General features: G+C 43.0%; 1 protein-coding gene across 1 annotated transcript in view; it reads left to right on the top strand.

Moving 5' to 3' along the window:
* The window catches only part of col2a1b (collagen, type II, alpha 1b), a 44,587-nt gene that overhangs the window by 26,290 nt on the left and 5,397 nt on the right, over positions 1–12,900 (top strand). The window contains 22 exon segments of the mRNA XM_018678960.2: positions 28–81; positions 471–524; positions 952–1,005; positions 1,232–1,285; positions 1,839–1,883; positions 1,970–2,068; positions 4,087–4,194; positions 4,311–4,364; positions 4,462–4,515; positions 4,700–4,753; positions 5,063–5,116; positions 6,209–6,316; positions 6,717–6,770; positions 6,893–6,946; positions 7,498–7,659; positions 8,871–8,978; positions 10,587–10,694; positions 10,946–10,999; positions 11,497–11,604; positions 12,389–12,442; positions 12,554–12,661; positions 12,790–12,843. Coding sequence (XP_018534476.1) covers positions 28–81; positions 471–524; positions 952–1,005; positions 1,232–1,285; positions 1,839–1,883; positions 1,970–2,068; positions 4,087–4,194; positions 4,311–4,364; positions 4,462–4,515; positions 4,700–4,753; positions 5,063–5,116; positions 6,209–6,316; positions 6,717–6,770; positions 6,893–6,946; positions 7,498–7,659; positions 8,871–8,978; positions 10,587–10,694; positions 10,946–10,999; positions 11,497–11,604; positions 12,389–12,442; positions 12,554–12,661; positions 12,790–12,843 — 1,656 coding nt within the window.

The following is a 12,900-nucleotide window of genomic DNA, read 5'->3' on the forward strand; positions in this document are numbered from 1 at the left end:
CTGCATCTGTGTTTCTGTTGTGATTAGGGTGAGGGCGGAAAGCCTGGTGAGAAAGGACTGGCTGGAGCTCCTGGTCTGAGAGTAAGTTAGTTCACCTTTTGTCTATAAGTGAAGCTGAACAAAGGGCTGTTTTGGAACATTTCACAGATAGAAAACAGTGTTTAGAAACCAGATAACTGCAACGTGCAAAGACTGTGTTTTTATACTCGAAATGTTCACAGATCAATGAAGCTTTTTGTTCAGACACACAGGGTGTTTTATATTCTGTAGCTACTGTGACTCTCCACTGAGCCACCGTTACGTCTGTACTTCAGCCTCCACATGAGAAGCATGTTGAAAAGTTCAATTATAGCTATCAGGCATCTATCGAGTTAATAGCATCACCTTTGGTGTAACTGTTGATATCTATCTATTTGTTGCCCCCCTCCCTCCTTCCTTCCTCCTCCCCCTCTCTTCCTTCCTCTCCTCAGGGTCTGCCCGGCAAAGATGGAGAAACCGGCCCTGCTGGACCCCCCGGCCCTGCTGTACGTATCTCATGTCCACCCCTCCAACCCTCTCCATATAGCTCCAACACTGATATTATCTTTGCTTTTTCTCAGTCTGCACTTAGATGCAACCTTCGGTATCTCCATTTCCCAGACTGCCTCAGTGATAGCTCTGTCTGGTAAAAAAAAAAAAAAAAAAAAAAAAGTCCTTGACATAAATGTCTGGACATTGTGAGATGGCATCACTGACTCTGAAGTTTCTGTGTCAGTGTGCTAAACAAAATTAAACCTGATATGTAAAAACACATTTATCTCTCTAATGTTTACTGACATCTGAGCTGCATTAAGAGAAAGTTTAGCAACATTTTCCCTACCATATTAACCATCAAAGTCATATGTGGAACTGTTGACATTTACTTAATAACAGAAGTTGAGTGTGATTATGAATTATGGATTATCTATGCAGGGCCCTGCTGGAGAGAGAGGAGAGCAAGGACAGCCCGGTCCCTCCGGCTTCCAGGTGAGTCTGTCTGCTCAAACCTTCAGCCTCTTAAAGTTTATGTATGAATTCATCTGTTTCTCTATTTATGTCAGAATAGTAGAAGAGAACTGCAAAATAAAAACACCAGCCAATCAGTTTATCTCCACTGAGCAGTGCAAACATCAGTACACTAATATTCTCCTAACCGTGCTGATGTATGTTGTTTTAATCTCATTTCTCTTATTTGTTTCTCTCCTGTACACAGGGTCTGCCTGGACCTCCTGGCCCCCCTGGTGAGGGAGGCAAGCCCGGAGACCAGGTGGGTATCTTTTTTTTTTCTTGTGAAATATAGCTTGTAAGGTCACGTAATCGCAGTGGAATTACTGGTATTAATCCATCATGGGTTTAAAGAGAAGAGATCCTGGAAGAATCTGTGAAGTAATTTGGTGGATGCTGTTTACTACATGACATGTACTTTACTCTCAGTCCTGACATGAGAGCAGGTTTACCCAGCTTATCCTGTATAAACAAAGAACAAGGAACATTTTATATCAGATTTTCTTTCTAAAACGATTTAATGAACCCTGAGGCTGAAGTATTTTACCATTAAAGTGCTGCTATTTCTTCCATTTATCCAGATAATTTCTGTGTCACTGTGAATGGAAAAGCATTAAAATGTTCTCCTTCCTTGCATTTTTATACTGAAAATATGCTGTAAATTTCTGGCTCTCACTATTCATTTTGAGTTAGCTACTGCTATAATCCACTCTAGAGAATAACTATCATCGACCTGTAGTAGTAGTACTAGTTGTAGTAGTTTGATTTGTCATGCACTGATCCCACACGTCTTAACTTTGCTTTCTTTTTTTAAGGGAGTTCCTGGAGAGGGTGGAGCAGCTGGTGCTACTGGACCCAGAGTAAGTTTTCTGTCTTGATCTAACCCCGCTGCTCTCGGCTGGTTGTCAGACATGGCCGCTGATCATTGTTATCTGTCACTGCTCAGGGAGAGCGCGGTTTCCCCGGAGAGAGAGGAGCTGCTGGTCCTCAGGGTCTGCAGGGACCCAGAGGTCTGCCTGGAACTCCTGGAACTGACGGACCCAAGGTGAGTCCAGGACTTGGAGAAACTTAGGTGCACTCAACACAACTGGCAAATATGATTCTGTGGATTTCTGATATATTCTCATCGCATGCAGCAGCGGAAACACAGCAGTCTGAGCATGAGATGGATTAATAATTACCTCAGGTTTTTGTGAGTTGAGCTGTTTGTGAGAGGAGGTCACACACCCAGATCCTGACACACCTCACCTCATGATCGCGTTAGTCAGTAGATGAGGGGTCTGTATAACACTCCGCTCAGGTTTCCTGAGGGGAAACATCTCATTTTAAAGAAGTGTATTAATTGTGTGGTGCCCTGGTGGTGCAGGGCAGCAGTCCTCACCTGGAGGGGTCGCAGGATAAATCTTTAGGGTCACGAGATGATTAACAGGTGTGGAGAGCAGACTTTCCTCTAATGTTTGCTGCATGTTAGTTTCCATTTCTCTGCCCTAAAATGAGAGAGTTATATACTGAACATCCATACAATCATACACACTGTACACACACATCCATCACTGTATGATGGATAGTTATACACCATGGGAAACCCCTGTGTATTTATCATTTGAATAGAAGACTATATTATTACCATAATAAGAATCTGCATGATTTAATTCTTCACCTGCATTTGAATACTAAAGAGAAATAATGTCTTCTCTACATTCATAAACTGGCCCCTCTGCGTTTTTAGACTCAAGCTACACACTCACTTGTTTTTCAGCCGTCAGTAAATTCCAGCCACTGCAGTAATTTGTCACAGCTGCACTGTGTGAGTAGAGGAAGAGCTCAGAGCGGCTGCAGTTCCCACTTTTGGTTTGTTATCTGGTCAGATTTTAATCCCAGTTCATAGGTTTTCCTCCCCTTAAGGTCAGACAGGAGCAGATAGAGAGGATGAGGATTATAGAGCTGACATGAGTGACGGAGGAGAAATGAACCGACGGTGTGTCGAGGGTGGAGCGGGAATCTGAGAAAGATGCACATGACGGGACACACTGTACACAGCCCCTTTACACAAGAACAGTCAATACTATGCAATAGGTCAAATCCAGTCACGATGCATCAACAGGAACAATTTTCTAAAACGATTTCAGTGAAAATTTAGGAGCAATCAAGAGTACTATTTTCTTGATCCTTTAAAATTGGCGTAACCTCCCCCGTAGTAATCAGCTCTGACATTCTCAGGTACAATATTCCAGGGGGCAGCTTATTTAATGTATTCACAGCCAGTGTTGAGGCCGTGCGAGCCCTGTGGTTACAGCTTAATGACTGGAGATAGGCGGCACAGTCTGTGTTTGTGTGTCTGATCTCCAGTCTGAGGCTGCAGCAGAAAGCCCTGCTGATAAGCCGGACGACTTTCTGACCAGGAGTGGGTCTGGTGGAGCCACTTAAAATCAAAGTCTGCATTTGCTTCCATTTTCTTGGCTTTGATATACGAGGTTTTTTATGATAAATCTCCCTTTTATACTTAAAATACAGGGATTAAAAGGAATACATGAAGATTGAGATTTCTTTTAATTTCTTCAACTGACTGATTAGTTGATTGACTGTTTTCTCTGCTCTTTTATGAGTTAGACTTGGTCAGAAAAGTTGGCTACAGTTTATTATCATCCAGAAAGTGAACAACCTGTGTCAGGTGAATAAAATTTAACATCTGTTTTTCACAGAGCTGCACTCATTTTTCTTTCATTCCTTCAATCCCCCGATAACCTCGAGCAGAACGCGCCGAGACAAAGATGAGCGTGGGTCTCTTTTGTTGAACAAGTTGATGCCTTCTCGCTCTGTGACAGCGTCGTCTTTTTGTGTCGCTGACTCATAATGTAAATAAACACAAAGTCTGATATGTGACAACAAAACTCGGCGCTCACAAAAGTCCTGTCTCAGCCTGAAACCTTGACTGCATCGGTGAAGGTACAGCACCTGCTCACAGCTGCAGCAGGTGCTCACATGCAGTTATTTCAGAGTGCAGTATTGCCTGTGTCTGTCATTACAGTAAGCCCTCTCCATTTGTTTCTGCTTCCATAACAGGGAGCCATTGGACCTGCCGGTGCCGCTGGAGCTCAGGGCCCCCCTGGCCTGCAGGGTATGCCTGGAGAGAGAGGATCTGCCGGCATTCCTGGACCCAAAGGAGACAGAGTAAGCCACGACTGGAAAACGTGTTAAAGCCAGAATATGTCGAATTTTCTCTTCTTGATTTTAGGTTTTATACCTATAACTGACAGGTGACGTTTTGTTTTTTAAAATCCCCGTAGGGTGACATTGGAGAGAAGGGACCTGAAGGTGCTCCCGGTAAAGACGGTGCCAGAGTGAGTCACTGTCATCCTCACTGGTTATCACTCAGGGTTTAATGTGAATGTATTTTCAGGTCAAACTTTTTTACACTCTGCCTGTTTCCTGTCACAGGGTCTGACTGGTCCCATTGGTCCTCCTGGTCCTTCTGGTCCCAACGGTGAGAAGGTGAGTGCCAGTGGTTCCAGTTAACAAATCTATTGTGAATGTGGGTTATACATACACACATACATTTGTTAAAACTGTAAATGAGTGTATATTGTTGTGTACTTAACTGTTTGAGGTGTGACTGTGAATCTGAACCCAGTGTCTGTAGCTTGGTGTGTGTTGCTGATGCTCTGTTTCCTTTCAGGGTGAATCTGGTCCCGCTGGTCCTTCTGGAGCTCCTGGTACCCGCGGTGCTCCTGTAAGTGTCACAGTTTCACCAGCATCAATTCAAATGATGAATTAAGTGCACATAGTGATTTGCAGTAGCAGATAACCCATGTAGAGAAGTGGCTTACTGTTGAGTTTTCAGAAGTTCAGCTTTCCTTTAGAGCCAGTGATTTTGAAAGATTAGAGTTGATAGTTTTAAAATGTCTCCAATCTTGTTGCAGTTGGAGTTCAGAAGGTCTTTTTCTCTGAACAGAGAACCCATCTCTCTCAGTTTTCTCCCGCAGCGTTGCAACCTGAACAGCCCTCTGAGTTTTTGTGCCTCTCTTCTTTCTTCTTTCAGGGTGACAGGGGTGAGACTGGACCTCCTGGGCCTGCTGGATTTGCTGGACCCCCTGTAAGTAACAAAAAAACACAACAGTGAGTGGTCTCCTTCACTACAGGCCTCAATACTCCTCAATTAATCTACATTTAAAATAATACACATACATTTAGCACCCTGTTAAAAAAAATAATAAGCATAAACAAGATAAAAAAGATCAGTGGATAAAAGCACAGTAGATCTACAGATTACAGATCAACACCTTTACAATCATCAAACCAAGCTGCAGTGAAAATGTGGATATTTTATTCACCTCATGTTTTGTTACCTGGAGCTGTGAGATGACGGACATCAACCTGACACACCTTTTTTTTTTACTGCTATCTGGAAATACATGGATGTCTAATTTAAAACCTCAGTTTTAGCTCGTAGTGAATCAGTTTTTCATCTTGGTACATCTTGTTTCCTCTGTGGAGAGAAACAGTCACTCATCCATTTAGCTCCTCCTGAGGACTCCAGGCCCTCATCAGCTAAATGTTTTTAATAAGCTTCATCCAGCCAAATGGAACTTCATCGATGTTTTTGTGACAACACAATTTATCAGATATATTATTTATTTTCTAGGCTGCACCGTGGTTAATTATTGAGTTTACGTCAGGATGAATAACAGAACATAACATCACAGTTTATCACCACACAGACTGAAAATAGACAGAGACTTTACATAATACACCAGCACTTATTAAATATTCTGAATTCACAGCTCTAGACTTTTAATTGCTGTCGAAAAAAGAGGAAAGGTCAAAGAAAACTCATCTCCTCCCTCACTGCTTTTCAGCCAGTTTTTCTTCTACAGTAAATAGCACTTCCTGCTACTTGTAACAGCAGGCACTGTGGCCTCCAGTGATGATTACACAGTAAAGGTAAATGCAGCAGGAGGACCTGTAGAGAACAGACATAAAGTCAGTGAACTGACTGTTTATGCTAACATTAGCCTCTGTAAGCTAATGGCTGCACATGTCCAGTTTGAAACACAGATGTTTTCACACCAACCATCAACTGTGACAAGTAAACTGATATTTATGTGTAACACTGGCGGACTGCCCCTTTAACCCAATATATCTACAGTGATTAGTGACATATTTCATCTGTGTTTCTGTCTCTCAGGGAGCTGACGGTCAACCTGGAACCAAGGGAGAGCAGGGAGAATCTGGACAGAAGGGAGACGCTGGTGCCCCCGGACCCCAAGGACCATCTGGTGCTCCTGGACCTGCAGTGAGTGTCACTCCAGATCTTCTTTAACACTGCTGCTAAACAAAACTGTCATTTTTCCCCAGCTCTGTCTAATCCTAAAATAATGAGGGCTCATACCAAAACACTGGCTGTTTGCAGCTTCTTTTTGATAATCAACAACAATAGACACTGACTGACAGTTTTTCTTATGAGAGGAGAAAAATACAGAAATCAGCAGAAAAATCCTTTTTTTCTCTTTGTTGAACATCTGTGGTGGGGAACGCTGTCCTTGTCACTCACTGTGCCACAGCAGGCAGAATAAAAACTAGCTGAGGCAGACAACTCCGCCCAGCTAAGAGCGCTTTTTATATAGGTTTATATTGTCCTCTAAAAAAAACATAACACAAATGTCAGACAGTAATGTACATGTTTTCTGTTCCAGGGTCCTACAGGTGTTTCTGGACCTAAAGGTGCTCGTGGTGCTCAGGGACCTCCTGTAAGTGTTTTTCTCGTCTCCCTCTCTGTTCAGAAAATGTTATTTCACTTTTGTCTCGCAGCAGCACAGGCAGAGGATTCGATTATTTTTGGCTTTTGTCTTAATTAATCTCTCTCTGTCAGGGTGCCACTGGTTTCCCTGGAGCTGCTGGCCGAGTTGGACCCCCCGGTCCCAACGTAAGTTCAGTCTCTTTGTACTGTAGCTAAACCCCGACAGCCTGTATCCATCCAACTGAGTCCATATGAATGCATATGTTAAAAAATACAGCTGTAAAGCTGCTTGTGTTGCTGTTAATGTAGATATTTTCTGTATTATTTGACAGACATCTTTGTGATCTACTTTTACATAATAAACTGTTGATATAGGAAACATTAAAAAGCTTCATATATAACTCTACATATGAGAATTACTCTACCAGGACCAGGTGCAGCAGAACAGATACAGGAGCGTTTCCTGAATGGCACCTGACTTATTGTCACCTAGGAAGCCTTTTTAATTTGCTCCTACTGTTTCAGCACCTACGCACCACCAAAACAATATGTCTGACACAGTGGGAGTCGTTGTGGCTTGTTTAGGATATTTTTACAGACTTGCTAAAAGGAAGTGCAACATACTGTGAGAAACAAGTCTGATCACGTAAGATGTGTGTTAGAGAAAAGAAACATGGTTGCTCTCACTGTATGATAGGGTATAATGTATGTTTTGTCTTCCTGCTTACATTTCTCAGGGTAATCCTGGACCTGCTGGTCCTGCCGGCCCCCCTGGCAAAGATGGACCTAAGGGTGTGAGGGGAGATGGTGGACCTCCAGGCAGACAGGGTGACCCCGGACTCCGCGGTTCTGCTGGAACACCTGGAGAGAAGGGAGACGCCGGAGAGGACGGTCCTCCTGTGAGTCTGACGTTCTTTAATCACACTCCTCCGTACACCACTCGCAAAGCTGCCGGGGTTTTATGTAATCTGTAACTTCTTGACCTTGTGACGCTTGAAATACCACTCCAGTCCCTCCGGCACCCACCTGAACACATATTTAGCCGCTCTTCAGACCGCGCATCTCCTCGGACACCATCAAGGTGAACACAGGAGTCCATTATAGAGAAAGGAAAATGATTAAATGTGTTTGTTTTCTACGTTTCTGTCGACTTTTTTACGTAGCTCTGTCGCAGCAAAGAGCCAATTTCATCAGTAATGGACAGCAGCTGAGCACATTCTCCATTAATACACACAGCTGTCAGTGTCCATCACTGACTGTAATAGCAGACCAAGACATGTGACAGGCTGATGATGGGACCTCAGGCTTTTACCTTGCCTACACTCAGAACTGCACACACACACCGTCATAAACACACGACGAGCCCTGTCAAGATAATAACACGGATGGTTACATACTGAAAACATGAAGGTAGCTGCTGGGTCCAGACCCCTACCATCTAGAGATTATATGTACGAAATCCTGAACCACGTATCAGCACATCAAAGTCTCAGCTGATTGGCAAGTCTCAGGTGTCACGTAGAGTCAGGTGTTTATTGTGAACATGGGTTAAGGGAGCTTTCACATGTGGATGTAGTAGACCTGATAGAGAGGTTGATGTTTGTGTGTGTTGCTGTAGTTGGAGGTTATAAAATCCCAGACGGACAAAACGACAGAAGAAACAACCTGACATAAATAAAACCTGTTAAAACACAAGCAACAAAACTAAAGGCTTTGTGTTGTGTTGTATGCATCTGTCAACAAACTTGATCACTTGGTGACTCAAAAGAGTCTTTAGTTGGTTGGTTTGCAACCTCACAGAGACAACAAAGCTCCCAGAAAACTCTCTGCCAAGAAACAGATAAAACACCTTTTAAAGGTGCTGCGGTCTTTGTGCTAAGCTAAGCTAAGCTAACTGGCCGCTGACCTGAGCTTAAACTTTACTATACAGACTTTAAGAGTGGTATCGATCTCTTCATCGAGCCATTTTAGATGATGACTAAGTATTTCCCATAAAGTCAATCTAGTCCTTTAAGACGTGGCTGTTAAATGCTGTTATTATAATGGCTAATGGCTAATGGCTAATGGCTAATGGATTGTGTTTTCTGCCTCTTTGTCTTCGCCCTCTCAGGGTCCTCCAGGTCCTTCAGGTCCTCAGGGTTTGGCTGGTCAGCGCGGTATCGTCGGTCTACCTGGACAGCGTGGTGAGAGAGGTTTCCCTGGTCTGCCTGGACCTTCTGTAAGTAACAGAAAAATTCAGACTGTGGCTAACAATCATTTTCATATCAATTCATCTGTCCATCATTTATTTCAACTATAACTGACAATATCTCAGTCTATAAATGTCAGACAAAAACTGAGAGATGCTCATCACAGTTTCCAAAAGCCTGACTTGGCAGTGACTTGTTTTGTCGAGATGGTGAAGATATTCGATTTACGATAGCAGAGCTTAGATGATAATAATGTAATTTTCCTCTGTAGCTGAGAGAGCTCATCACACTGCAGCATGAGTAAACATGTCTCTGCTCGTCTCACCTGCTGATCGTACTCTGAACTCTTTCTGACATTTTATGGATCAAACGATGAACTGATTACTCAGATAATCAGCAGATTAATTGATTGAAAATTCACGAGTTGCAGGCCTGTACAACAACACAGACAACTCACAGCTGAGACTGGAACTGGAGTATCCAGCCTCTTTGTTTGAGAAAAGATTCATTGATGAGCAAAATGTTTGTTGATCAATTGTCTGCTAATCAATTAATTGTTTCAGCACCAGTGCATTTGCATCAAAACAGGTTTAAGCCTGAAGCAGTTTGACTCTTGTTGCGTTGTTTTTTGGTTTAAAGGAGGATTAGAACACATTGGAAAGTAACTGTTGTTTGTTTACTGAACTTATGCTTGAACGTGAGGTGTTTCTCTTTAATTGCTGAGAGTGACTGTTTGTTAATCTTAAATAACAGAACAGGATGTCAAAATAAATATTTATAATCTAGTAGAAACCCTCAGTCGGGCTCTGGACTGTCACTCTGCCGTCCTAATTGGATCAGAGTCAAATCACAGCTCACGTGAGCCGGGGTTTTTCTCCTGGTGCACTGGTTTCATTTGATGTACAGTATGACACGAGACAAGAACCTCCCCCCCGCTAACGTCTCTCACTATCTGATAAGTGACATGAGCCATGTCCCCTACTTACAGCATCTCAGTGGGCATGTCCTCGCCATTAATTATTCACCGGTATGCATGAGAGCGAGGCCAAGAAAGCAGCCAAACTCACACAGGAGTGTTTCAAGCAGAGGATGTGAGTTTGGTAGCAGTGCTCAGAGTCTGGTCATGTTTTAATCCTAAATTTGATCATTTTCAGTCAAACGTATTTTTAAAAACTACATTTTCAGTTCCCTGTTTGTGGGTGAATTAGCATTTCAAGTTTTTAAACCAGTCTACATGACAAAGATCAGACTGGGATTAAAATGTTGTCCATTTAATTAAATTTATGCTCTGGAAGTTAGTATTCCTACAACACCTCGTTTTAAAAGATGTTAACGAGGTCTGGGAGCGTTGGGAGGCAACAATTGTGTTGTCATTTAAACATCTGCTGATTGATCCAGAGCCCACAGTGTCTGACTCTAATTCAATATCTGAGTGTTTGTTTTCACTTTAATTCTGCAGCAAAGTGCAGATAAGGATGAAGTGCTCTCACACAGATTTTATTGTTGCCCTTATGGGAATAACAAGCTGTTAGACGTCAGAGTGCCAGAGGACGAAGCTTGGAGCGTAAAACTGGAGGCTGTTATGTGTCTTACAGTAGTTATCAGGTTTGGTGTGGTAATGAGTCTTCCTCTCTCAGGGTGAGCCCGGAAAGCAGGGAGCTCCCGGTGGCGGCGGAGACCGTGGACCCCCTGGACCTGTTGGACCACCTGGACTCACCGGACCTGCAGGAGAGCCTGGCAGAGAGGTCAGAGGATGTCTCAATTCATTCCATTCATTCACTCCATTCATTGCTTATGGCAGAATTTTGGTTCAGAGGCCAAGCCCATTAAAACACACTGCTATTTGCGTCATGTATACATTTGCATTGTCTTCTCTCTATCATTAATGCATTGGTTGGCGCGGGGTTCATTATGCAGCTGATCAGTATTCAGTAGGACATCTGGCTCAGTGGAGATGGAAGCTATTAACACTCGATATTGTTGTGTCATCTGACAGGGCAACCCTGGATCTGATGGACCTCCTGGTAGAGATGGTGCTGCTGGAATCAAGGTGAGAAGTACAGGAGAAACTGTACCTGTAAACTGTAACTGCACCTGTTCTGCTGAAGGCCCAGTACACCTTACTGGAGCCTGACTGCTCTCTGCACTCACATTCAAACAATGTAAACCTGCTGTTTTACTGCAGTGATTACTTCCGGATGAATTTTATTGATTCAGTCAACACTTGGTGGAGCTTTTCTAAAACTGCTTGTAAAATGAGTGAATTGCAATAAGCTTTAACTGAAGGGAGAATCCTGCTCCATCATCTGTTTCTGCTGCCACAAATAAACAGTTGGAGTTTATTCCTTTTAGTGTGGAAGAGCTTTTGTTGTTGGACGATTTCTCCTGTTTCTTTTCCATTTCATTGCTTTGGGGAATTTCGGGGTTTATTTTTTACTCTCTGGGTTTTACTGTACCTCGACATTTCTTCTTACAGTGCAGACTAAAGGTAAGCGATCCTGTGTTTGTAGCTCCCCTGCCCTGACTGTTGTGCTCTCTGTGCTGCAGGGTGATCGTGGTAACACCGGTCCTGCTGGTGCTCCTGGTGCTCCAGGCGCTCCCGGTGCTCCCGGCCCCGTTGGTCCAACCGGCAAACAGGGAGACAGAGGAGAGTCTGTGAGTAAAAAAAGGAAACAAACTGACATCATTTTCTCAATACAACGAGAAAAGAAAACCGTTCCTGTCAGCAGAGAATAAGAAGCGTGATTTTAATGAGGTGGATTTTTTTCACCTGCTGGAAATTAGCATATTGTCTGATAACACACGAGTACAGAGGAGAACGTCTCAGGTGTTTCATCCCTGAGTAACTGACCAGCGGACAAAGAGACTTCTCCCCTCTTTCCTGGAATGTATTCGCTGCATTTCAGCAGAGCGTCAGTGATGGTTTTCTGCTTTATTCGCTTTTTAAATGCACCCTAGTCCAAAATTGTCTGGCTGCAGAAGACATATTTGTCATTATGGGTTAGCAGAGTGCTTTTGGAAAATTGCACGCTTATCTTATCTGAGCCCATTCAGAATCCAATTACACTCCAAACACACACACAACAAATTGTAATGGTGGATTTCTACTCTAAATGCGACCGTGAATCATTAGCAATCAACAAAAAAATTATTAAAATACTAAATTACGTGTTATCTCTTCTGTCCCTGAATCTGAATGCAAGAAAACACCAATAGTAAAATAGCAATAAATATCTTAAGAGACCTTTTTCAGAAAAACAAATGAATGGTTAACTTAAATAAATTTAAAAAATAAACACTGAACATTAAACTTTCTAGAAAAGTTATGTCCATTGGAATGGTCATGGATTTGAACCCTGTCAGTTCAAAACACTGCTCCAGGAATTTTTCAGGCACTTTGTTTCTATTATACAGTTTCTTTCTTGTTTTTCTTTCTCAGGGTGCACAAGGACCTGCTGGACCTCCAGGACCTGCTGGAGCCAGAGGAATGCCCGTATGTATCTGAACAATAACACACAGTGTCAACTCAAACAAAAGTTTAAAGAATAGAAACACTTCTCCAGGCAAACAGAGCTCAATTTGGATGTTGTCCACTTGTTCCCAGGGACCCCAAGGACCTCGTGGTGACAAAGGTGAGGCTGGAGAGGCTGGAGAGAGAGGACAGAAGGGACACAGAGGCTTCACTGGTCTGCAGGGTCTGCCCGGACCTCCGGTAAGCATCCAGGCCTCTGTGTTATATTAGTCTGATGACTTGAGGTGATGCTTGTTTTAGCTGCAGTTTATTCCTTATCATCATCCATTTTTTAAAGTATGTAAAAATGGAGTCGTCGTCTGTTTCAGGGTCAAGCTGGAGACCAGGGTGCTACTGGACCTGCTGGACCCGCTGGACAAAGAGTGAGTATAAACACTACCAAAATACTCAACAAAAAGTAAAAAAAAGATTTTCACTTT

Source organism: Lates calcarifer, linkage group LG12 (genome assembly GCF_001640805.2).
Source record: "Lates calcarifer isolate ASB-BC8 linkage group LG12, TLL_Latcal_v3, whole genome shotgun sequence".
NCBI classification, from domain to species: Eukaryota; Metazoa; Chordata; class Actinopteri; family Centropomidae; genus Lates; species Lates calcarifer.